Raw genomic sequence first — 27629 nt, 5'->3', positions numbered from 1 at the left:
TCTGATTCAGGCAGCTTTTTCTTTTGAAAGGTTGGAGAAAGAAAGCAAAAATCTTGCTGGTGCTATAGAAAAAAAGCAAGAAGACATTGCTACTCTCTGCCTTTGGAAACTTGCTTATAAAAGGAGGGGGAAACAGCTTGTAGTTGTTGCTATTATGAAGATAAGAAATGATGTTGTCTGCCAGAATACTCAACCTGAAACAATTGCGCTCTCTAAATCTTTCTACTTGTATTGCTAAGTTTAAAAACCTAAGAGTGGGAAAAACAAAGTGTGTGGTTTGAGGAACACGTAATCTAGCAACTGTTTCCTGATGAGATCAGAATTAAAACAAAAAATAAGCAAAGTCAAACATGAACAACAAAGAGCAGGCTGCAGAATAATAAGAAACTAGATGAAATATGAACATGTTTTAACTTGCAACTTTTGTTGAGAAATAAGATGATTGGCTTTAAGTTAAGATAGTGACATTTTAGGTTTAGAAACTTGAAGAAAGGAAGAAAATCAGTGAGAGACAGTTGTCCTGAAGAATGCATTGCATAGAAAAGGCAAAGTAGGTCACCTCAGTGAGCAAATGATACCATGTATTAAAGAAAGCTTTATGAAATTTGATGAATTAACCTAATGATTTCAATTTTTGGCCGTAAATAGGAAAAATTTGGTGTTGAGTCTTAAGTGACAAGCACCCTCTTGTAGCTGGGTTATTTACAAGGAGGAGGTTGGAGGCTGAATGAGTGGGAAATGCAGTAATAGACAGGTTGTCGTTATCCTCATACAGATTTAAGCAAGTGACAAATAAGAATAACGGTCTAAGATCAAGTATTGGACACCCCATCTGATTTCACAGAGCAGATAGTCAGAAACCCCACAGCTGGAAGATCAAATCTTGAGCTGCTCTCAGTAACATTTTAAAGTAGGCTATACACATTACTTTCAAAAGTGTAACAGTGACTTTATCTCACTTAAATTCAATGTTTTGTAGAAGCCAAAAAAAAAAATTAGAGCTCTGTTTAATTTTGACAAAATTATCTAAATAAAACAAGACAAAACTTGTTAAGAAAAAATTAAAAGTAGTAGCGGATGGGCTGACGTGCTCACAGGTAATTGGGAAATTTTCAGAGACACTGTGTCAGAAGGTCAGAATGAAGAAGAGATTGTTAATAGTTGAAATCATATACTAATGAGGTGAGTTAAATATAAAACACAGTAAGTCCAAAACTACTTTTGAGGGGCAGTGGTCTAAAAATGTAAAAGCCAATAATTTAGTTTTCGAACACATCATGAGCAGGAATTGTATTGCTCTATGGGCGTTACTTTAGCAAGGTTTAAAGGATTGTTCATTGCAAAAAAACTGCTTCATTTATGCTTTGTATCCACATTCATGGAAAAGCTTAGATAGCGTCCTGTTCCAAAGTTTCTCTTGTGTGAAGTACTTTTGAGGATTCATTTCAAGAGCAAGTATCAGTAAGAGAGATCTCTGAAAGGCTAACGGAATGATCAGTAGCAGATTACGACCAGCTATATTCACTAAAATCCTAAAGGGGCGAGTCATGCTTCACAGAGGTCAAGATACAGACAAGCATCAGTAGTGTGTATAGTGAGTGTCTGATATTAGACAGCAATGAAGTAAAAGACTTGAAATATTTTTTTTTTAATTCAGTAAAACCAAGCAGGTTCATATTATACCACAATCTATTATACTAACATTTACCAGGGAAATTAAAACAAAATATCCTCCCTTAGGAATTTCTGCCTGCTCCAACTAAAGCTGTGTATATAATGTGGATGCCAGGAAATTCTGACATGTTGTTGGAGCAAACACTTCTGAAATCTCTTGTGTTGTTCTGTTTTAGCAACTTCACTGTGCGGTGGTTGGAAGTGAAAATGCCAAGCGGTATTTCGAGGCAGTGCAAGGATCAAAGGAACATCAAGGAGAGCTTTTTGGGATCCATAACCTTTTCAAACTTAGGACGCATGGGTCCTGTCTTACCAGAGACATCCTGGAGGTGTGAATTCTTACCCTTTACTGCTGGATATTTGTTTTACATTTTTCCTTTCCTCATGAGATGTTTCCATTCAAAATTATGACAAAATACTTTATAAAAGAGAGAAACTTAAACAGTACCTGTCTAAGCAGTGCCTTAAATGAAGTAGGCATGCTAATTTCTCGCTCTGATATAGACAAGATAAATTTCCTTAAATCAAACAAAAAAATGGAAAAAGTTTGGATTATAATTTCCAAAAGTTTGCTAGTATATTTCTTTTCCTAATAAAAATGTCATAACTTATTTTTGTGATACTTTCACATATTATCAACTTTGTGCAGAGATACCTTTTATTCATCAATAGCTTAGAGTGACCTTTTAAGCCAGAATTCTCATCATAAAAAATATTTTTATGATCATAGTAACCTTTGTATAATACATTTTGAGATGTCAAAAACTGTTTAATAAAATATATTTTATCATGCTGGGTTTAAAAATGTTACAAGGTGGAAGTAAATAATTAAGGCTTCATATTTTAAGATTTATTTCTTAATTACTCTAAAAAGACAGTTGGCACAATTCCATAGCATATAATGCACACTGGTTTTAAGTATATGCAGTATTACACCTTTTTCTATCCAGCATGTCTGTTGCAGCTAACTTGTGTCTTGGAATTTATTGCAGTTTTATTCTAGCTCTTCTCTTTCCGTCCTTCCCTTTATTTTGTCATTTTGCCTATACTAGGAAGAGGCTGGGGAATGTGATATAGCAGTATAAAGGCAGCATAGCCAAAAGAGTAATGTAGTGTAAGAATACGTACTTTGAGGATATTAAGCTCAAAAGTTCTCTAAATCTAAATTAAAACATGGTGTATAATATAAACATTGTAGCAGGTATTCTGCTTTGGAAAAATGTTTAAAATCATTAAAACAGTGTATGCATAAGATCCTCCCCATTTATGCAGTATGCTACTTTTCCTGCAGGTTATGGGTTAGATCGAAGGGCAGTAAGTGCCAAAATGTAAGTCTTAGTCTGGACTTCGATTGTACTTCTGATGCTTATATCTCAGTAGAAAAAAAGAAAAACTTTTTTTTCCTGGGCTTGCCTTTGTTAACTTGAACAGATACAGTTTTTATTCTATACATTCTTGATTGTTTTAGAGGGAAGGGCGAGTAGAAGCAGGAGTCATGACAGCAACTACATGGCTAAAGGAAGAGACTCCTCCATGCAGCTCAGAAAAGGTGAGGTGTCCTTGTGGACTATGCACCAGAGCATGACAGTCCCTCTAGTTCCCGATACTACAGTGGCAAATGTGGACAGTATGTTGTTAGGCTGATTATGCTTTTATCCTGGATTGCACTTGCCATCTTTTATTGTGTGCTCGCCCTTGGTTCTACATATTGTAAAGCATTAGGTAATGTCATGGTGTCTGTATTTAAAGTGGTATATTCTGAACATCTGGTAATAGGGTATTCTGTGACCTTTATGAGACTTGGGTATCCTCGGTCTGAATGAAGGTATTACTAATATGCTATTATTACAGAGCAATATTGTTTACTGAAGCATTGCTCTATAGTGTCTTAAAGAGTGACAGCCATATGATATGACATGACAGGCTGATATGACAGCCTTTTGATCAAGAAGTCAGTTGAGAATCTAAAACGTACTGTTGTTTAGAAGATTTTGGTTAGGGAATTGTGGAAAGGAATACAATTGGTTTAGAGGATTGAAAACTTGCTTCAGGCTTTGTGGACCTCTGTGGAAGACATGGGCTATTTAGTTGATATAATCAGACAGTGATTCCCAGCAAATCAGTGGTGTGTTCAATGCTGACTTTTTTGGTTTTTTAAATAGTGTGTCTAATAATTTTCTTCTGGAACCAGATTTCTCCTCCCCCTCCCCCCCCGTAAAGGCTGGGTTTAATGGGAGCATTTTTGTGAATGTTTTTGAGTAAACACTGTGTTCCTATGATTTGGGAAACAAACAGTTAGGTCTACAATATGACCTCTAAGCATGAAAATATCGTTAGATTAGATCACACTGAACGGCACTGGAAGTTAGCTGCTGTCTCTTATGCTTTTTGGAGATTTCTGTGGGTAAATGTCAGTATTAATTTGAATCAGTATGCCATCACATTGGTCATAACCTCACATTGCTAATACATCACTGTATGGTCATGATCTCACAGTGGATTTGGTGACAAACAGTAACTCTTTTAGCTTGTGTTAAATACTTTTTGATAAGCAGGGTGATATCAGGATTAATATATTAATTTTCAAACTTCTCTTCATGTACAAAAGTTTAGTATTTACCCTTCTGACTTTTCAGTTACATATTGTCATAATTCTTATCTCAGTAGTGCACAGTTTTGGAGTTGTATTCTGGACTTCTGTAGCTTCAAAATGTTTTAAGGTTGCTTGGAGGTAATTTTTGTTTGATTACAGTAGGCCTCAACTAATTTTAAGAACCGAATGTTATGTACTCATAGCTCTTATAAACTGTGTTAGCTCCCATATACAGGGAAGTTGAATCTGCCACCGCTGGCAGATTTTTTTTTTTAATGAATGTCATTACACACTATTAAGGTTTGAATCATGAAGTCACTTTTCAAACTACCTTTGAAAGATGAAAAGTTGCAACAAAATCAGTATAAACTAGAAAAATATGGGTGTGGATTGTGAAGACATAGGTTGTTTTAGCAGTGTGCAGCATGTATAGTCCCAAATTTATATTTTTATTTGTTGTTTTGCTAAAAATTTTGTTTTGCCAAAGACTTTAATATAATTTCTCTTTATGATTTGTTTTGTAGTTGCTTTTTATCTGTGTGTTGTAATACTATTTTGTATATTTTTTGATTGAGTAACATAATGAAAATCCACTTTTTTTACACTACTTCGGAATTAGGTGTGTTCCATATATTTTTTTATGTTTTAAATACCTTTGCTGTAAATTACTTTTGTTTTTAGTATGAACAACCAGACTGTAAAGAAGATAGAGATCCCGGAAGCATTCAAGCACAATTAAAGAGAGAAGAAACGGATTTTTGTGATTACTTCAGTGATGATGATATTCTGGAAACTTCTGTGAAAAAATATGACAGAAGAAAGCCTTGCAATGCAAATAATTTAATGGTAACAAAGGGACAGCTTTCCTTAATGCAATGTGGATTCTCTAAGTTGTTGCAGAGAGAAATTGAGACTACCAAAGAAGAGCATAATAATTGTAACTCTCATCATTCAAATTCTGATGATCAGACTATAAGAACAAATGTAAATAGCAAGCATACTGATTTTCAGAAACGTCAAAGCTGTGTGCATGTTCTGGAGCATGGGAAAGCTGTTCAGTCACCAGATGGAACTGATAAACAAAATATGTGTTGTACAGACTGGCTTGTTTTATCAGGCTCTGAGGAGGAAGGGGACAGAGAAAGTGAGGATCAATGCATTTCAAAGCAAACTGATGTAGTCATTGAAACTGAATGGAGTTCTGAAGAGAATGATGATGTCATCTTTCCTACCCAAGTTCCAACATATCAGCAACCAATGCTTACTAAAAAAGTTGAAATTTACAGGTCAGCATCTGAAAATTGTGAAAAAGAAAAAGGTGGGTTGGTATTTAAGGGAGACAGTAGGCAACTTGGATTCCATAGTACTGAGTCAAGTTTCAGCAAAGTCATGTCTTTTGAAGACATCAAGAACAGCACAAGAGATTTGAAAGGGGCAAGCGATGTAAGTGATGAGTCTGATGATATTGAAATTTCCCATAATTCTGAATCAAGAAAGTTAAGAACTTTCAGCTTTCCTAAATGGAAAGAAAGACGTGCCCATAACAATGGACTAGGTAGCCTCTCCAAATCTCTGCTACAATCAAAGCAGCCCAGTAGAAAAGAAAAGGAAAGTGATTCTCAGAATATAGATGAATTCTCATCCTCTGAAGATAACTTACCAGTTGAGAAAATTCATGCCAGAAAGCAAAGCTGTAAGTGTAAAAGACAGAGAGGCAGAGTTCGGTTTGGGTCTAAAATGCTTCATCCTATTCAAGATATCTCTGTTGTACAAATGAGATCTAGCAATTATTCTGTGCGTAGGACTTCGGCAAGTAAAACTGAATTTGAACATCAAGAGCAAAAAGTGGAATCAATGGACAGATACTTAGGTAACTAGTAATTTAATTTCTTTGATTTTATTTCAACTAAAGTAGTAACATATGCTTAATTTATCATTGTTGGCAGGTTTTAAGTTCTTCCTGCTATACATGTTTTTGTTACAAGATACTAATAAATGCTCTGCTAAATTATTTAGTAATGTCTTTCTGTATCTCTCTTTTTACCTATTAGCCTTACTTTTCTGTCTTCTGAGGTGATGGGTTGCTTTGTAATATTTTGTTAAACACTTACAGTCTGTTGAAAGATGCTAAGATTGAAGATTTATTAAGAATTCACAAATTAAATATTTGAACTGTTAAACGTTAAGTCTTGACAAGGCTGTTAAGTTTTTTTTCATGTATGTATTTATGTGATTTGGGAGTTTGAAATACCATATGGAAGATTTGATTCTGTTAGAGACTTAACTTTAAACATTAATATTGCAGCCATTAAATCATAGATGCTTTGAATCTTCTCCTTTGTCCATCTGATAAAAACCACCACTAAAGTGGAAGCAGTATTAAACTGTCTGGATAAATCTGAATAAGTCTAATGATTGTTGTTCATTTCATAGAGCTGAGAAACTTGGTGCTGAGTGAAATCATAATAAATTTTACAACTTTCATGTAAAACTTTTTAAAAATTACAATATCCTTCTTCCGTGCAACTGTGTACCTTCCGGGTTTTGGAATAAATCTTTGATTGTATCTTTCCCCTAATATATCAGATGGTGTTCAAGAAGTGGCATATATTCATTCAAATCAGAATGTGGTTGGATCCAGCAAGGCTGAGAATCGCTTGAGCCGGTGCGCAGTGCGAGATGTATTTGAGTTGAAGCAGTTTTCCCAGCTCCCTGCTAACGTAGCAGTCTGTAGTGCCAAGGTAAAGAGAAATGTTTGGGAAATGTTGTTTTTACTGTTCTTATCCTCATTTTTTATCTTAAAAAGCTCTAACAAACTTGTTTTTCTGTTAATGGCCACCATGAATGATCAAAGCCACTAGGCTGGGAGGAGGAGGCAGCTGAAATGGAGGTCTAATAAATTACTTTTGTGTTTTGTTTTTTGGGTGGTTTCTTTTTTTTTTTTTTTTTTAACATTGGCCAGCTCTGAAAGAGTTGGGAATTAAGCAGCAGAGCACCCTCTGTGGGATTTTTCTGAGAGAAATGGTGAGATTAAAGATTGGGTGTTTGAAATCAAATTCTGTGCCATGTTTTTCTGATTTGAGGCTTGAAAAAACTTCAGTTTGTCCTGGATCCAGTTAACAAAAATCTAGTTGCCACAGTACATGCCAGAAACTCTGTGGCGTAGAAAGTCAAACATAAATTAGTTTGCAGATTTTTTTTTTTTTTGGGTGGACACATGCAGTTGCTATAATGGGTTAAAGTAATGATAACTTTTGCATATGCTTAATGTCTGAAATATAAAACTAGAGTTTACTGGGAAGTACTCATTTGCAGCAACAGATGTGTTTTATGCTTTTTGTTTGTCATGCATCTTGTTTAATTACATTCGGAATACATACAAATCTGGAATAAATTCAGGTACAGCTTCCAGGTTTTTGTTCTTATTACACAGTGGTTTTGATCTACTCTGATTATCTGGACACGTTGTTTGCCTTCTAATAAACATTTGCCATTTCCTAGGCTGATTCTTAAGATAAACCACAAGCATAGAATAAGTAATTGGTGAATGTGCAGTTTAGTCTTTAGAAACACATTAGCAATCACTGTAGAAATTGTAGACAGAAGACTATGTCGTTCTGGGGTGTGAACATTCGCAGTGGCTAAAAGACTTTCTTCCAATGTTGTTGATGTATTGTATTTAATTAAGCCATTAGCAGGGATGCCAAAGAATTTTTGCTCTGGGAAGATCAAACCAGGCCAACCAGTAAAAGTGAGGGCCTTTTCAATTCTAACACATTTGCATTAGAATATCCCTTATTAACAGAAAAGTTGGTCAAAAATTACTCAAGAATACTGTAGAAGGGTCCTTATTTAATGGCAATGGCTGACAACATTAATAAAGCTAAATATAAATAAAGGAAAACTTTGAAGAGAGTACTTTGAATAAATGTCTGTTGATCCACCTATGTTCAAAACTAGTTTGTGGGTGTCATTTGTATTGTTCATGTAACTTACATCTCATTATTTAGAGTTTGCGTGAATGCAACTATTACAAATTAACCTCTCTTGATTAACTTGTCAGTCAATTTTTCTAAGGTATCTATTTTTCACTCTGAAGCAACAGTAGTATCAATTCTCTTGGAAGTTTAAGTAGGAAGAAAAGCATCAATAATGATGGAGAAGGCTGCCTCTTCCTTTGCTTCCTGTTCTTTCTTTGACGTAGAGGCACTCATCTAGAAATAAGCCCTAGATCGCTGCCTGTTCTTAAATGTGGAGCTTCGAATTTTTTGTGCTTGGCTTAAAAAAAGAGCTGCCAGAGCTTCATAGACAACTTTGAAATATAATCAACTTAGAATGTTACTGCTACTATTTTCCTTTCTTCGTTACTTTATTTTTATTTTAAAAAGCGTTCTATGAAAAACAAGATCATTGTTGCTTTTCTGCCCATCAGTCTTTGCTGGTCATTTTTCACTTATTTGCCATCAGTTTAAGCTAAGGCATTCACTGTCAGATCAACTAATGGTGTTTGAAAGAGAATGCTGATTTCAAATGACATTTAATAAAAAAGTTTTTCTACAGATTAAAATAACATTATGTGTAATATTAAAAATACAGGTGAACAGTTTAAATTTCCATCATTATTTTTGGTAAGTAAAATTATAGTATTAAATACTGGAATGTTAATTGTAACCTCATAGTTATTGAAAGAAGACCAAAACTTTTGTCAGCTGAAATTTCTCGCTGATGTTGCTTTCTAGCATCATTGTTCTGTTTCTCAGAAATTTGTAGCTCTTTCTTTTGCTCTGAGTATCAATATCACATTCTTAATTAGGAGCTTTTTTATAGTGTATTTATATTGAAGCTTTATTTGACAGCATCATGAAGGCTCCTGAATAATGCCCTGATAATGTTTATGTCCCTTTTTAAGCACATTTAATCAGTTTGTCTTATTTCTAAGTAAGAGCGATCAAAAAAGGATTTCTTCCTTCCATTTTATAGATAGGTCCCTTTATCCCAAAAGTAAAATATCCTTTGTGCTGTTCAGTTCACCTATGCCAACTCTGTCTTCCTGCTTTGCAATTTTGCTCTTCAATCTGTTTATAATAATGAATTTTTGACTTAATAAAGTTTAAATACGTTTTTCAAGAAATGACTAATATCTCTGGGAAAGGGATGCAAGAACACTTAAAAACTAACAAAGTATTCCACTGAAGTGGATGAGTTGCAAGCTGGGAAATACAGCTTTTCCTACAAATCTTGGTTGAAGACCGAGTGAAATGTTTTTGCTTCCTGCTTAACATATGAATCTAGAATGACAGACATAATAATGTTATAATAAATAATAAGCAAAAAGTAATAAATAATAAGCAAGAGTAGTCGATGTTCTTACAAGAGGTTATTTTAATTGATATTTTGTTGATTTCTTGCTATTGACTAGTCGTCTAATCACATTTTGGCTTCACTAAATTCCCATGAACTTTTACATTCTAGGTTAAGTTCTTTAGTTTCAGTAGCTAATTTATGGAAATGAAGTGAATATGAGTAACAGCAAAAATAAATTGCTGGAAAGCAATATAAAAGAATTCTTCTTCCTGGTTTTCTACCTACAGTAGATAAAGAGTATAAATTACGTTTATTAGTCCTTCCTTTATCACTGAAGCATGGAGGCTAATGCAGTCACTTGAGTTGTAGAAACTGCTTAAAACTGGAGCAGACTGCAAAACCCGAGAGGACTCTTCCTTCAGAGTGAGAGAGGTTGCGTGGGAAGAAGATCCTTGAGAGCCAAGGTAGAGGGGATGGGAGGCAGGGAGTTTTGTTCCTCAAAAGAGAACTTTGAAGGTATGTTGAACGTCTTATTAAAGAATATAAGTAACTAATGAATAAGTAAACTTGGATTTAAGTTGGTTATAAAAAGTAAGATTTGAACTTCGGGATGAAAAAAGATACTCATCTTGGTGATAGTTTCTTTCCTTAATTTGCCTTCAGAAGGTCGATGTTAGATCTGGACCGTTGGCACTAATGTAATTCACAGTTAAATCTCTCTCAAACTGTAGGTTTCAATCAAGTGTATTGTTTTTATTCAGTAGTTAGTTTGTCTGTCCTTAATGTTACCTGTGCTAGTGTTCATATACCCCAGTTACCTTTTCTCTGAAGTAATAGAACATATTATTTTAACCTGCTATTGTTCTGTACCCTTAAAGGCTTAAGGGATGAAACTCTTGGTTCTTTTTATGAGAAATAGGTCTTGCTATTACTTCTTCTGTTCCCGCTTGCTTTGTGCTCCAGGTTCCGTAACAGTCCTGGTACATGGCTTCAAGACTGCTGTAGGGCCTTTGAGTCTTCTTTCTCCCAAGGTGGTAGGGAGCATAGTCAACTCTCTATTTTTGCTTGTTTTGAAAGGAATTGTGTAAAATGACTAGTTTGGCTAGAATGTTCATGTTTATAATACTGAATGCTTGTTTATTTCCATAAATTCTGTATGACTGTTGAAAATACAGTCAGGTAACAGCAATCAGAGTATGAAGTCTGCTGTCAAGAAATAAAAATAGAACATCATGAGAGCGCTCCCACAACTTACCAGCTATGAAAGGTGAGGTAAAATTTAAACTAGTAGAAGTAACAGTATAAAGTATGCATTAATTATACAAGCAAGAGAATAACCATATTTTGGTTGAATATCATTAGTTAAAATAAGTCTGAATTGGAGAAATATAACTATTTGAAACTAGTTTGTATATGACAACAGTACAGGCAAACAAATGTGAAAGGTTTTATTGCATGATCCTGAAGAAATGAAAATAAATTGTGGGTTTGGGAATATATTCCCTTTACAACAGAAATCCACAGGATTGCATAAAAGTGGGAGAATATTCTGTAGCTGTAGGTGAGTTGGAGTAGCTTCTTCAACGAAGAGAGATACTGTTGTCTTGTTATAGAGGGAGCTTTCATAATTAGTCATCTACAGCAGTGGATATCTGCTTATACTTTATTTTGCAAGTATAATCAGGGAGTTACTTAAAAGACTAAATTCTTTTTTTTTTTAGGTAGACATGGTATTTATGTACTTAGTATTGTACATTTAAGGAATATCTAGAATTACAGTAAAAATATTTTAACTTACTACCAACAGTTCCTGAATTGTACATATTATCCTGTGTTTGAAGGACCATATTCTGACCATTGACCACAACTCGTGGTGTCAGATCAATGTAGATTTTGAGAAGAAAGGACAGAAGAACAGTATGATAATCGTCCCTCAAACTGTTGATGTTTCTGGTAGTGTTGCTTATGTGGAAGGCACTGAAGCATCAATAATTAGAGGTGTTAAGAGCCTCAAAACAAAGCCAAGGATTTTTGTTCCATGTAGAGGTGTGGCAGACAGCTGTTCCTGAAGAAATTTTGGAGGTACAGATTATACATCTCAACTTCCTCTGTAGTTCTAAAGATTTATTGTACGTCCCAGAACCTAAGTGTCTCAGAAGTCTCTTTTTGCTCTGGCTATCTGTAATCTTTCATAGAAAGTCGTAAGTGTTAAGGCAGAAATTATGGTCAGTTCTGTGATACCACAATGCAGGGAGAATCACACCAGCCTTCAGTATTCTAAACATCTGAGGGTAGAAAATGCATGTCACTTAGTGTGGCAGATAACCACTCCATTAAAAATTACTCAGAGCTGGTCTTTGTTGCTTCCTTGTGCATATGGCTACAAAATACACTTGATCTGCTATTTCATAGAAGATTGTTAGTAGCAAGGGTTTTCTGGTCTTCTGTGTAGAAGTCTGAGTGAAGAAGTTTATATTAAAAATTAATCTATTGGAATAAATAACTTGTTTTTCTTGCATTATTTTTTGTGTTGTTTTTAGGCTGATTTAATGACATTGAGTCATCTTTGTTCTGCATTTGAGTTTCAATTCAAGTCTTCTGTTTTCACATGTGTGCAAATAGACTTGGTTAAAAATTCATTCTTTTTCACGAAACAAGTGGAAGATTCTCTATTACCTCATTGCTATCTGTTAAGAAGATAATTCTTCATTTTGTTTTTCATCTATTTCGTGTAACTACAGAAAGAAGGATATTCAAAACAAAAGCTTCTAGAAGAAAACATGTGAAATGAGCCTGTAGACTGGACATGGTGGGCTTACAAAGCTAGACTATAATTTTCAGAGTAGACCTACAGGTATTTCAGCCTTTCAGAAAAAAAAGTCTTGAGTCATTCATGTAATATTTGGCTCAAAATTATGCTGGCATTACTAATTTTTAGGAAAAAGTGAAAGTGTTAACACTTTCTCTAAGACCTTAGTCATCTACTAAGTATTTTTAGAGGTTTTGGGTTTTTTGACCCTTTTTTTTCTGGTGGGTTCCAGGTTCCAAAGCAACCTGGCTGATTTTCAGTGCAGGAGCTTGTTATTTTGGTTTTTGGGTAACTTGCACTGTTATTTATGGTAGCTAAGAAAAAGCTTCACAAGAAATAGAGGCCTCCCAGAGGCAAGATGAAGTATCTTCTTGTAACGTTTCTAGTCTATTCTGAAGTAAATGACTGCATTCCTTAATGAATTTCCTAATTAATTTCGGTGTTAATGGGCAAAAACAGCCTATATGATATGTTTTACATGAGTACAGGCTTTCTCTAGATCCTGTAAAGCTGAATTTGTGTAGTATTTCTTCAATAGGAATCTTGATGGGGGGTTAGAGCATGGGGAAGACTTTGGAGAAGGCTTGGAGGCTTCACAAAAAAGACAAAAAATGGGAATAGACAAAAAATGGGAATAGACAAAAAATGGGAATAGGACATACTAAATTTGAAGAACTGATGATGTCCCACATTAGAGCTAATTTGTGCTTTTAATATGTGGAAAAGTATTAGTCACAAGAACACATACCTGTTGAATTTGTGGAGTCTTTTTTTTCAGTCAACTGCATGTTTTCAACTTCAGTTTACTTAAAGTTTTACTGAAAAGAAATGTACAAAGACAGCCATTCAATTGAGGATTAATCGCTATGGCAACAGAAATGTGGTGACTGAAAAGGGGGAGGATGTATTCTCCCCTCAGTTTCCTGCCAGCTGTCATATTCAACCTCTGCGGCATGAATTCAGGCCAAAATGTAGACTGTGACCAGCTCTAAGAAACTATATCTGTATTTTTATAAATTGGTACAAGAATCGCACTATAAAAGAAGACTTAATCCTCTGAATTGGATGACAGACATTTGGCACTCTTGCCAGTGTTTGACAGAGAAATAACGGGATGCTTTGTAGTAAAACCTGGATTAATGGTAAACCCCTCTTTATGTTATTGCAATGTGGTGTAAATGAGGGAACTAAGCATGCTGTCAGCCTAGGAAAAAACATGCCCTTTGTATCTCCAATGCAGATTTAAGTGCTGTTGAGAATACTGTAAATACAAAAGTTGTGTTATTAAGAACTCCTCTTTATCTTATTTGTATTACATTGGCATTTTGTAGATTATTTAAACAAAGACTTTCTATCAGGTATAGCGACTCTGATTGCAATGTGTTTGCACGGCTTTCAGATTCATCAAGTTTAGATAGTTGTTTACAAAGAGTAGGCTTTTGGGAGATAACATTCTGTTATCCTTGCTCTTCTAGGATGGGGAATGCTATTCAGCTTTAAAATAATTGTTCCAAAATGATTGGCCTGTAATGTTGCTTTATTGAGTTTACAGTTTCAGCTTACAATGGAAATAACCATTTCGATAGGGCTTTTTTTTTTTAAAAAAAATGCAGTGCGTTCGTATGTGGCATTCTGTGAAAGCATGTAGTTACGTGTTCATTATGGTGTATGTACATGGCTTTTGGTTTTGCTGCTGTTTGATGGAGAGGTGAGAATGCGAAAGAAGATAGGAGCAAGTCCACAGGCTTCTGCTGGAATAAGCAATTACCTTAGCTTTGAATTCTAAGACAGGCTGATTTTCTCCTGTCATTCTCAACAGTAATAACAACTGTATTGATTTATGGTCAGGTTTTTGGTGCAAGAAAGTGATATGGCTTACAGAAGTTCTTTTTGTTAAAGAGTCAACAAATTAAATAAAACTACTCTCTATGAGAAGTTCTGGGCCTGTTACTTGATTGGAGAAGAAAGAGACTCAGAAGTAGATGTGAAATAGAGAGAACACCATCCGTCCTCAATTGACTCAGTGGTCAATCCTCCACTACCAAGCAAAAGATTAGAGTTTATGGAATGTCCTTGGTCTCGGTTTATACAAACAGAAAAGCTAGATATGACAGCCAGGGGAAAATAACTACATAACTACATTTCTTTACTTTTATCAGCAGGTATAGCTAAATACTGGTCTCTCGGTGTTGGCAGAATATTTTGGAGGAGTAATTTGGACCCAGAATAAGTCTAACATTTTTCATAGCTTGGAGAATATTTCAACTATTGGTCTCCTGTGATACAATCAAATATTAGATATCTTTGTATTCAGAGCCAACATCTTGAGTAGCTTTGTTTAGCTCAGAAAGTTTGAGTATAAATGTGATTGTCCTAGAGTATTCTAAAACTTTAAGGTAGGCTAGCTTCATTTTCTAAGACAATTGAGATACTTACCATTAGCTATACAGTTACCTCTAACTCTCGTTCTGCAATCCAGCAACTAAGAAAGTTAAATTCAGAGGGAAAATTAATGTCCACACCAGAAATCATTCTAAAATACAATAAGATTCAGGCTTATTTCAAACTGTGGAATGTGTAAGTCACCATAACCCACCATAACATAGTTTGTTCAGTAGTGTATCCTCTGTAAGTATAAAAGCAATTCCGGTTTATTTAAGAATTGGGTGAAAGTAGAGAGATTCTCATTATTTGATAACTTTTTTTTTAATTATTTTGACCATATTGACCTCATTTTTAGAGAAACTACATGAAGTTTTATGTGGGCACTATTATACTTTGTCTTCCTTGGCATGCAGAATAATTCAGGAAAAAATTCTTGTTTGACATGTGTATGTGTAGAAGAGAAGGCCACAAGACCAAGAACGAACAGTCAGGTAGCAAACATTTCAGGATATTTATGTATGTCCTGACAAGTAGAGGAAACATAGGTAAAATAAAAACAATATCTAAGAACATTATATTTTTAAGAAAAGCTGTAGAAAGGCTTCATAGAAAGGTCGTAGTAATTCAAACGTACTATGGGAAAAGCTCCCAGGGGAAAAAAAAAAACAAGGAAAACTGTAAGGGGAAAAAAGATTAGCTGAAATAATTTGGAATTGTAATTTGGGTAGATAATGCAGTAAGTATCACCTGATCAAAATAGTAACAAGCATCCAAAACCCACTGCAACTCACAATATATCTGGAAAGTCATGTGTTTTCTCAGGTTTTGAGGGGAATGGGAAAATATAAAGTAGAATATGGCGTAAGGGTTTGTTATTTGCTTGCAAGCTGTGTTTTATGAGGATAGTCATACTGAATTAACTGTGTTTCATGCTTTTGTATGATTTAGGTGACTGCAAGGCAGCTAGGGATTTGAGAAGGCCTTTCTTGTTTGTTTTAGAAATGAAAACAAACAATGAAACTGTGCAATGGAAAGTATCCTGGATATCTGGCAGCAGTGGTTTCATGCATACCTGAAGAGAAAAGCCTGTTAACACTGTTTCAGCTGAGAGTGGGGAAGTCAGAGGGGCTTGTTGCTGACTGGAAATCAGTATTTGGCAAGATACTTACCATAGTGATACTTTGGGTATGTCAGGCCGCCATAGTACAACTATGGTTGAGGAATAATTATGCAAATATGTTTTCAGCTTCAGGCTTTTGAAGGAAGTGCATTATCCTCTAAGTCTGGTGACTTTAATTGCCACAAACATGAGACAGCTTAAAAAAACATGTATCCCTGAATCTGTTTCTTTTTTTTTTCTCTGTGTATCTTACTGCTAGCCTTTGCTCACTTGCTGTCCTATACTTTTTCATCTTGCTGTACTTAAAAAGGTGAACATTGTTCTCTTTTGCCTTGCTTGAAGGGGCTAAAGAGAGGAATAGGGAGGTCACAGGCTTCAGGTAGCTGGTCATCTCAGTCATGTCTGAGGATGCCTGTACATGGATTAGCATTCATTGCTCCAGAGTGTAGAACCACCTCTTTATGCTTGTTGTAGGAAGAACAGATACTGAAATTTTGTACTGTCAAAGATAGACAAAAATTGGTTTTGGTGGGTATGTACTATTTTTAAAACTGCTGTAGATATGCAGCAGGAGACAGATTGTTACAGGGAGCTAACAGGTCCCAGAGTTGTTGCAGATTCAAGGTGGAATCTCTAAGTAGAAGTTACTGCTGCATTGTGTAAATTCTTGCTTGATGCTCAGCTGCATGTCTTCATTCTTCTTGCAGAGCATTACTCTTAAATGTAAACTGGTGTGGGACTCTGAATGTGCAGATGCTACCATTTTTGCTGGACTCTTGATTACAGCATGTGTGTAATATGTAACTCAAAGAAATGGAAACTCATTATTGGTATCCAAAACTTGCTATATACTTTTAAGAATAAGAGACATACATAACAAAAGAAGAAGTGGTGGAGGAAAATATCTTCTGTGGTAGGAAGATGTGATGTGTTTATGTTGAAAACCCCATAGATTAAATAGAACATGAAAGGTGAAAATAAATGCTTTCTTTGATGTATTTTTTCATGTGTGGTAAGAGTCCCTAGGTTTTCTAAATACTTTAAAAACTATTTTCTGCACAACTACGTAGTAATCCCTCTTCTTTCCCCTTGCAAGATATGGAAAGCCTCTTCAGACTAAGTGCAGTAAATGAAGAGGGGATAGGATAAGAAAACAGGTGTGAGACAGGAAGGAATGGCTGCACTTTTCAGTGTTATTTTCCCTAGTTTGTAATAGCACTTCACAATTTCATTTCGCTGTACTTTCATTAACTTTATTTCTTTCCATTTACTGGAATGTTTTCTGAACTGTAACCTTTTCTCACATAATTTTTTGAATCCAAAAAGTGTTGCCTTCTACTAAACAACTTGCATCTGTGGCCCTTTGTCTTATATGTATGCCTTTGAAAATGAATTGAAAATGAATTTCTTTTGAACTTTGTGTGAAGATTTTCTTGACAACATGGAAATGCACAAAGTCGAATAAAACAGTAAAAATGTTACGTTCGGTAACTCAATAGAAATTTTTTGTCTTTTGTATTGAAGGAATTATTTTGCTGCATGTCTTTCCCCCTGCCAAGGCACTGGTTTCAGAAAGGAGAAAATGTGAAGAATGCAGAATTGTATAATGGTGTTACAGATAATTAATTCAGTATAGGCGCACTTAATTTATCAGATGACCAGTAAGTATGTGGTCAAGTTTAAGTGAAACTTTTCCGCTTTGAACAGTGGAAATTTCATAACATGCACTGCAAATGCATAATGTCTTCAATATAGTTAAGCATTTAGTAAAGACTAAGTGCTTTCATGATTGCTGTCAATCTTTTTGTAAAAATTCTTTTAAAATACATACAATAGATACTGTATGCTATACTAAATACTTCCTTAGCTTTGCATCATGTGTATTTCAGAAGGCTAATCAGAAGATGTGCTATGCAGTGCATGAAGAATATGTTCTAACACACAGTATATATGTGTGTCATGGTATAACATTTGGCAAGAATGCTTTTGGATTTCTATACTGTGATTTTTAGTTGTCATTCAGAATAACTTGTTCATAATCATGTATTTGAAGCTTTTAAGCGTATTTACATTTTAAAGTGAGAGAAAAACATGCTATTACTTATTTAGGCACTGAATGGAATCTTAATTCCAGGAAAAAGAGTTTGTGTTGCTATCTGTGCAGTTTGAGTCTTTTGACTATTTTTCTTCTCCCTGTGTTAAGTTGGTTAATGTTTTTCAGTAGTTATGTGGCTAAGCCATAAAGCAAAGCCAGACTTGCTATTTGGCAGAATGGTTGATTTTTTTGACAAAAAAAAATTGACTTGTTCTTCTTAATTCTCCTTTCTTTCTTTCTATTGAATCACTCTTTCTAGTCCTGAGATATGCTTACGGACTGATCACTATCGTCTTTCCAGTTTTCCAATAATGATTTGAAAACACTGTAGTTGGATCTTATATCATTAAAATGTTCTTTCAAGAAGTTCAGCAACGCTTGTACTTACCTAAGCATATTAATTAATATACAGTACTTTAAGATAAACAAAGATAATCTGCACTTCCAAATGCACAGTACACTTCTTGTGTTGAAGGATTTTTATTTCATTATCCCTTTTTTTCATTCATAACATTTATTAATTCATAAAGGCTCTGACATTCAATAATATAAAGAGATTGTTAAATGCGCTAGTATCAGTAGTGTAAGAACAAGAGTCAGAGGTTCCTGGCTGAATCAAATTGTATTAATTTCAATCTTGCTTCGCAAGATTGCCTCATGCATATGATATACTTGATAATTCAGGTGAACAAAGTGCTGTAAAGTCAACATGGGATTTCATGTAGGAGCAAATAATGGGATACACACGCAATAGTTTGGTAGGGAAGGTGGAGGAACAGAAAATAAAAAGCTGTTGAAAGGAAATGTTTATCATGGAATAGCTTTCAATCAGTGAGTTAGAAGGCAAACATTGAAAGAGAATTGGAAAGAAATCGGCCATGAGAGGGAAGAATTAAGGAGGCTAAAACATGAAGTCAAATTCAAAAGGAAGCAAGATAGTGTGGAATGTTGTGCTGGGTCGTTGACTGAAGTTTCCACTTTTTTTTAATGGTAATGCTAGTAGAATGATACAGGGAATATTTTCATCTATATTTGTAAAGCTTACCTCTACCTAGAGCCTCATCTATGTATCGCTGAGAGTAACAAACTTCAGGTTTGACCTTTAACAAACATGGAGACATCTTCAGAAAAACTGAAATAAGTGTTTTAGTTTTACTGCAAAGTGTTTATCGTTTTTTAAAAAGAAATTATTGGATTTGGGGGCTGGATTTAAGTTGGCAAACTTTCAAAAACGTTCACAAGTTCAACAGAGCCAGTTGTTGTGTTTCAGCCTAACTGGGTGCCAGTTAATCAACTGGCTTTGCTCCAGAGAGCTGAGAAGTTTTTCAAGAGTAACTCACAGTGGCTGTGGGCTTTCACTGCCATTAGCTCCTGCAGCTCTGGGGGTAACTTGTTTATAGTAACTTTTTCTACCTTCTGGAAAAACTTTAAGCAGCTAATTTAGGTAGCAGAAGAGGAGCTCTTTGTGCGTATATGGTGGTATTTTGCTGTTGTTCTTCTGGATTTGGCAGTGTGGGTCAACGTACTTAAAAGTTTTGTACTTCTAGAACTAAATATGCCATTTGTGAGTTTATTTGCAATTAGCAGTACTTTTTACATTAATTCTGATTCTCTCCAAAGACAAACAATTTTACAACTTTCAGTGTATTTACAACATTTGGCTTTTTTCCCAAAGAGATTTTTAATCTTCTGTGTTTGAACAGATGTGTAAACCAAAGTATTGCTGCCTCATATACTTTGGTCTTGTTTAATAAGAGGTAGATGGATGCACATTTATGGGGGTTTAAAATACTTTTAAGACAGGCATTGACATGGTTAGGCTTGTATTCTACGCAAGTTATGCTTGCGTGAATTAAATTATACAATCCTGATTTCCTGACAGAGTGATAAATACACTAGATCTTATCATAGTGAGATCTGAATACTATAAATATTTTTCATGCAAATATTCTATCAAAATAAATATATTTTAAAACTAGCATTGCTTTCTTCTTTCAAAACACATTTTCCAAGTGAAGTTCTGTATTACCTATTGCATATCTTGGAAAAAAAAAGAGTAAACTTTTTAAATGCATAAAGAATTAGCAAGATAACTGTAGAATATTTATGCTGTAGATAACATTTGCTAATTCAATCTTAATTTTTTTGCTATCATCGTAACATTATTATTGGGAGATAGGGTTTTTATCTTAATTGGGGCCTTGGGTTTCCGTTTTGTGTAGTATAACTTTTAATAGTGCAGTGAAATTTTAATCTTTGGAGTTGTGCTTAAAGAGTGAAAATTTATGCCTGTAGGTCCCTTACTATTAACATCTCTTTGTGTATGCTAGTTTGAGGTTACTTGCCAAAGTAATGGATTGAGAACAGATGTGAGATCCTAAAGCTCAAGAACATTGTGAACAGCCCATGGATATAAAGGAAGTGGACATGGATCAAATAGAAACACATTGGGAAGAAACATTGTAGATCCAAAACCAAATTTTGAACTGCAGATGACAAAGTGTGAACACAGTTTGTGTTTTCATCTCTCAAGTAGTGTTAGTAGGGGGACTGAGGACATCACTAAGCAGTTATTCTTTTCCCTGATCTCATTGGGGGGGAAGGTAACGTTGCTTTTCTGATTTTCCTCTGTTTTTCTCTGCTCTTCAAACACATTCTTTAATTTTCATATTTCCCTTGGCTTGCCTTTTGGGAAAGGGGAAATTTGACAAGAATTTGTGAGAATTTCTGAAAAATAACTGATGTGTAAATAGGATTATATTTTAGTGCAAGACATTGCACAATGTCAGTGCACATGTCAATGCATGATGAGTTGATCTGTAACATGATCTTCTTGAATTTGATTAAAATGTTAACTTTTTATAACCATTACCTTTAAAATTTTAATCTTAATCAGTTTTAATCTTATTAGTGTTATAATGAAAGTGTAATGTGTAATTTTTTTTTCCTGTTCATTTACAGGTAGGTATAGTGGTATATCTTCTGAAAGTATCTCTACGACTCTGAATAATTGTGTATGTGCATCAGAGATTGTAACATTCACAAAAATGATTTTACCTTAACTTTGGTTTCTTTGAATAGTGTTGTGATTATTTATAATTTTTCTTTGAGTGTTAAATTGCTGAAGTAACTAAGAGCTCTCAATATGTACTGTGTGAAAATTGTGTAGCATACATTAACAAGCAGGAAGCGTGGAATCCAAATATTCCATTGATCTTGATACATAATATCTTCCTGAATGAATTTATCTATTAAGACTCTAAGCTATTAACACAGACATTTTCTATTTTATAGTAATATTTGGAGGTTGTAACTGAGATTTGGGTCCCGTGGTGCAGGATGAAGTATTTGTATAACCCCTGTTTATGCATTAGAGAACTTAAAGATCTTTCATTTATTCTCACAATTAACCTGTTTGGAAAAATATCCCACCTTGTTCTTAGAGAACCAAGACTTGCCTTCAGTGTCCCTGGAAGTTTGTGACTGAGTAGGGAGTTTTACACTGCAGTTCTGAATCCCATTCTTAGCACTCAAACCATTGAGTGCTAGCTAAGAGTGGCAGAATTGGGCATAATAGAGCTCATCACTATGTCCCAGACACAGCTGTTTTGACAATTTCCATGTCTCATTTTACTAGAAAAATGAAGAAAACCCAGAAGACACAGCAGAGAAGAACATTATTAAGGGAGGGCAAGAAATGTTGGTGAACAATAAGCAACATCACCTGTATGTTATGCATCCTGTGACCCAGAAAAACAAAAAAGTACACAGAGTCGGTTCAACCACCTTCCTTGTTGGAAAGACACCCAAAGGAATCCGCAGGTGAGACTATTTCAGTGAGGTGGAAGTAAAATTCTAAGCTTGGAATGAACTTCCCTCTGGGCAGTTGCTTTTGTCTTTGTTTCAACCATATATAGGGAATATTGATGATTTTCTGTGGCAAGAGCTGGACTAATGAGAAACTTCTACTCACACTATACAAGGAGTGCTATAATTGATTAATAGAATGAATTGAACCCACAAACCACTTTAATGTGTTGATTCAATGTGTCATATATTACGTAGCTGGGCAGATGTCATCACCACCAGTATTCAGGGTATGTGCACCATGCAGTACTAGAAACCAATGTTTAAACTGCATAGAAGCAAGAAATTTTATAGTGTGAGCTTCTGACTGCCTACTGGTTTTGCCCAGCTCTCATCACGTTTATTGAAAGACTGTTAAAAAAATTGGACTTTGTATTTATTTTTTAACATGGGGCTCAATGTTTTTTAATACTTCTTCTAATATGTTGTTTCCCCCCTTATGTTTAAAAGGATAATAATTTTTATGTCTCCTTGTTTTCCTTCTTTCCCCAAACTATTGCTATTATTAATATAAATACTTAAATTCCATTGCTACAGAGATAGAAGTTCAATAACAATAGCCAGATGGTATGTGGAAATAGTAGAAAGCTGTAGATAACTAGGCAAACCTATAGAACTGGGATTTGGCTTTTAATTTAGCCTTGAGACAAATAAATTACGATGAGAGTTGATACCTAGGTAATACCTCTAAGTGTTCAGAATCTGCCATATTGACTAGCTAGCCTCAGCTATCCAAACCGTTATTGTTGAAGTGCCAGACTTGCTTACTATTATAGATACTGAAAATTCTAAATATTTAAGAGGCAGGTATAGGAGAACCCTTCATGCTAAAAATACTCAAAATCGTAATCATAGTTACCAATAATTTGTTGAGGTAAAAATTTTCAAAGGCAGTGAAGTAATTAAGGATGTTATTCCAAGATCCTAGAGCCATATCTTACAAAAAGCTTAAGCACATTCACTCTTAAATGTTAAGAGGTCATCTGTTAGCACCTCGCTCACTGTTGTACTTTGTGGTACATTGGATCTGCTGTGCAATGAATGAGGATGGTTAGGTGCCTCAGTCTGGTTGTGTTGTAGTTGTAATGCTGAGTAAGAAGCTGTCTGCAGTCACCACACACAAAGGATATAGCTGGAGCTAGCCAGTCAAATGGTATTTGAGGCCAAACAGGGTTAAATCTCACTGCCTACTGGACCCCTCTTACAGGAAAGACAACATGTTCCATGCCTGAAAGGAGTTTGAGCAACTACTTTGTTTTTTGTTTGTTCCCCCCCTGCCCCAAACACTCTACCATCTGTCCATCTGCATCCTTCTGAACTCTGGTCCTTTGGTAGGAAATCTTACCTACACTGAAAGTCAGTAAATCTTTGGGTTACGAGCTAAGGAAATCACACTGGAGTTCGGGATTCAGAAGTCACTTCAGTTCTTCTAAGATCATTATTCTTTCTTCTCTTTGCTAATAAAAACAAACAAAGCTCCTAACAAGGAAGTTACTTTTAGTGATTACTTTCCAGGATATGTGAAGTACATGAATTGAACGAATTGCTTGAAAGCTGGTTTTGTTTCTAGTTAAAGGTGTCAACACATTTTTCCTTCTTGATAATTACAGGAGACAATTTGAAGAAATGGTATCCCACTTTAATATGGGATCAGTGGAAGAACTAGCAGAACATATTGCAAAAGCTACATCAGAAACAAGGCAGAAGATGTTGAAGGAATTCTATGTTTCCAAGCATCCAGAGATGGAGTCTTTCTTCCCAGTTGAAATACCAGCACAAGCTTCACATGATTATGAGGATAGAGAATTGGGTACAACACGCTCCAGAAAAAGAAAATCTGTTCCTAGTTTTGGAAGATCTAAGTCTAGATCTTCGTCAGCTAAAGGTCTACTTCTGAGGGGAACTACTGAAACAAGGAGCCAGCAGAGCCGGAAGGGAGAAGTCGAGCAACTTCACAATGACTGCTACGTGCAAGATATGTGTGTTGATGCAAAATATAAACAGTCACCCACTGTTGCTACTCAACATATTGAAAAGAGAAACAGTCAGGCATTCAAGGATTTTATGGCATCTGGCTCATTAAGCAGTAAATCAGAAGTAATTGAGGTGCTGTCTGTAAAAAGTTGTGAAGGACAGCAGGACTCCAAAGGAACACAGCTGCCAAGAAAAAGATCCCTGCCTCAGTCAGAAAATGGGGAGAGAAAAGCTGAGACTTGTAAGAAAAAGTCTTTTGCGGACTTGCTTGGAGATACCTCTATTCTCAATGACCTCTTCAGAAATGATGGAAACAGGCCTCCAGAATCACCAAGGAGATTCCCTTCAGGGCAGGTAGAAAAATCAAAGGAGAGACCAAAAGACTTCTGGGACATGCTGAATGAGCAGAATGAGGAGAGCCTCAAAAAGCTCACGGACATAGCAGTCATAGAGAAGCTCTGTGAAAGAGCACCTCATCCCCCAGTGACAGAAGAGAGAGAGGTGTGTGAAAATTCTCTTTGGAAAAAAAATGAAAATTTTCTGTGGAAAAAATACAGTCCAGATGATTCAGATGAACCATCCACTGCTACATCTTGTCATGTAGTAAACTGAAAGTTTTCTATGTGAGTTACTCTATAATTATCTTAGTTAAACATTAAAATAAGCACAACTTCAGCAGTATGAAGCGTAACGTGATACCTCCATGAAATTAAAGGCGAAGTGATGAATTCATATTTATGGTGATATGGATTTACGTTTTACAGATGTGAATATATATGTAATTACATATGTAATATATAGTATGTATGTGCATATATAGTACATATGTACTATATATTGTAAGCTATATTAATTTTAAATTAAACTTTTTAAAATGTTCTGAGTGCACTTTGCTTTCTTGCATCCTGATTTTATTTCTAGACTCAGTAGCAGCACTAAGTAATTTTTCCCGTTCCATTTGGACACCCTCAGTCATCTCAGCAGAATCTAATGATATTAGAAGGATTTTACAATGATACTCCACATATTTTTTGAGCTATTAGACTCAGGGAATTCATGAGGCAGGGATGATGTCTTTGTGTCTAATAACCTTTGATAGATTCTTTTTTTTCTTCTATGATTTTGCTCAGGCTGTCTTTGAAGCTGTGGAGCTTCTGATTATCTTCCGTATCCTATAGCAGTGAGTTTCTCAGGCTGGTTGATGTGAAAAATCACCAGTTGCTGTTTGTTCACTCCTTTTCAGTGCAAGATCTACAGCAGATTAAATAATGTTAGGTGTCAAATTTAATCTTTCACTACACTTTCAACTTGCATTTTTTATTGTTATAGAATTCTGTCTTGTCTTTATGAGGTGGTGTGGTCTGGACAACGCTTTGGTGGTGTTTACTCTTCTATGCAAGGAAAGAAGAATGGGAATAGTCTTTTAAAATACAAAATAAATACACTGTTTCCTAGTGAATTTCAGGAAGAATCTAATGCCATTCAGTAATTCAGACTTACTGTTGTCTGCACTTATTTCATACATTTGAGTATCTGATAGGAAAAAAACAAATATGGTTTATACTGGGAAAACTTATTTCTTGCTTGGCTTAATAAATGAAACAAGTTTCATTTTGTGAGCACTGTATTCTGAAAAACTTTAAAATACATTGTTGTATTGCATGTGTACTTAGAAAATGTCATGCAATTGCATGTGCAGATTGCTGCCTGATTTTTTTTTTTCTTTAGTTACTTAAAATATTAATATTTTAGTATAAGCAATTTTGTGAGCATTTCTATGACCACATTTTTTTTAAACTTGGGCGTGCATACTCTTAAAATCAGTGAGGTAACTTTTTTAGGAAGTTAACGGTAATCTTTTGTTGAGTTAGTTCTGCTATTGACACTAAATATTACTGTTAAGTGCATTACAGCTTGAATTCAGCTTTTGCTGATAGTCAAAAGATTTGTCAGTCATATTATGCTTACATAATTGTAATTCTTGCAGTGCTACATCAGTTTGCTCCAATATGATACTTCAATTATTTCTGCAGCAGGAACAACGTATGGGTGTGTTTTGGGGAGGCTTCACCAGGGGTGTTGCTTGCCCCGATTGAGGTACACAAATTAGACTAGACACAGCAGTTAGCTAGCTGAAGGCATTTCAAGAACCATAGGATCATAGAATTGTGGAATGGTTTGGGCTGGAAGGGATCTTCAGCTATGTTCTAGTTCAACTCCTGTGCCGTGGGCAGGGATACCTCCCATTAGATCAGGTTGCTCAAAGCCCTGTCCAATCTGGCTTTGAACACTTCCAAGGATGGGGCATCCACAGCTTCTCTAGGCAACCTGTTCCAGTGTCTCACCACCCTTATCACAGGAAAAACTTTTTCCTCATGTCCAATCTAAATCCACCCTCTTTTAGTTTAAAACCATTACCCCTTGTCCTGTCACCACAGGCCCTAGTAAAAAGTCTCTCAGTCTTTCTTAAAAGCCCCATTTAAGTACTGAAAGGCTGCAGTAAGATCTCCCTGGAGCCTTCTCTTCTTCAGGCTGAACAACCCCAACTTTCTCAGTCTAGCCCTCTGTTTCCGTGGCCTTCCTCTGGACCTGCTCTAATAGGTCCATATCTGTCTTGTACTGGGGACCCCAGAGCTGGATGCAGTACTCCAGGTAGGATCTCTGAGAGTGGAGTAGAGAGGGAGAATGACTATCCAAAATTGCCACCTGGAAGACTCTTGTAGCCATCAGTCACACTTAATTCCGAGGTTCAGTTAATCACCCAATTTCAAGTCAGACCATTCTCTCAAGCCGCTCCATTATCTCATCTATGCAGATGACCAGCAATTCAAGGAATAAATGACCCAAGTACACTGGGTGTGCACACCTTGCATCCCTTCACCGTTGAAAGCATAGAGAATCTGTGTTCCACTGTTTAATTTCATTACCCTTTGAGCCTGTTTTCAGGTAGGCAGCAGGAGGCAGTTGTGGATATATTCCTGATGGCATTCTGTTTTTGTGAGCAGGCGTTCTCTTGTGGCATGTGATGGGCCTTAATGGAAGTATGGGCACAGGAATGTCTTGGTTCTACTGCGAGGGCTGTTGAAGAAGCAGCTTATACAGCAGTCTATGCTTGAGGAAGGCGCTGGTGCCAGTCCCTGCTTTATGCCACCTGTGTTATGTAGGCAGGTTTCTGTCTGTAGCGCTGGGTATTTTGTGTTCCTCTGGCTTTGGCATGACAACTGCTGGGTGCCTGTTTTGGCTGTTGTGTTTCAGCCAAAGCAAATTTACATGTGCCTTCTGCATTTGACTTTATTCTCACACTGGAGTTGAAATGGGCCTGGTTATGATCATAGCAACAAACACCAAATTTGATCACAACACCAAATTTGAATACTATTACTTCACGCTCATAGCTTTCAGGGTAAATAATTTTTATGTTGGGCTTTTTAAACATTAGTTTTACCCAACAGTTCACTAGTGCTATGTAGGGTTGCAGACCCAAGCTTTCAGAATAGAGATGTGCAAAACTGGGATCAGGCTGTAACTCCTCTCTCTGATGCATGTATCAAATGGATGCGTTATCAAATAGAATGATAGATAATGTTGGTTTTTTACCCAGTCATGAATAAACATAGGCTGCACCCCACTCAACTACTTCTATAACAGAACATACTCATTCTTCCTCTTAAGATGGTGAGGAACATGATCTTAAGGTTCCATTTAGCATTTTGGATGCAAAACATAGTTAAATCTATACATCTCTGAGAACATAATAAAAACTTTCCAAGAGGTGCTTGGGACAGGGAGAAAGCTGCTGGTTCTCATT

General features: G+C 35.7%; 1 protein-coding gene across 12 annotated transcripts in view; it reads left to right on the top strand.

The window, feature by feature from the left end:
• Positions 1 to 24709, top strand: part of ERCC6L2 (ERCC excision repair 6 like 2) — a 56675-nt gene extending 31966 nt beyond the window's left edge. For 8 of the 12 annotated variants that reach the window (XR_012671012.1, XM_075137611.1, XM_075137610.1 and 5 more), the window contains 6 exons: positions 1851 to 2003; positions 3143 to 3223; positions 4949 to 6137; positions 6854 to 7008; positions 21618 to 21802; positions 23458 to 24709. Coding sequence is in view for 11 of the 12 variants with exons in the window: in XM_075137611.1 (XP_074993712.1) it covers positions 1851 to 2003; positions 3143 to 3223; positions 4949 to 6137; positions 6854 to 7008; positions 21618 to 21802; positions 23458 to 24433 (2739 nt within the window). In the remaining variant the exon portion in view is untranslated. Of the gene's footprint in view, positions 1 to 1850; positions 2010 to 3142; positions 3224 to 4948; positions 6138 to 6853; positions 7009 to 9940; positions 10824 to 20941; positions 20995 to 21617; positions 21803 to 23457 lie in introns of those variants that run through there. The other 4 variants (XM_075137614.1, XM_075137615.1, XM_075137613.1 and 1 more) reach the window with 4 other exon arrangements.
• The last annotated feature ends 2920 nt before the right edge of the window (positions 24710 to 27629 follow it).

This window comes from Calonectris borealis, chromosome Z, assembly GCF_964195595.1.
Source record: "Calonectris borealis chromosome Z, bCalBor7.hap1.2, whole genome shotgun sequence".
In the NCBI taxonomy this organism is placed as follows: Eukaryota; Metazoa; Chordata; class Aves; order Procellariiformes; family Procellariidae; genus Calonectris; species Calonectris borealis.
The sequence above is the reverse complement of the archived record's forward strand: the minus strand, read 5'-3'. Positions and strand labels throughout refer to the sequence as shown.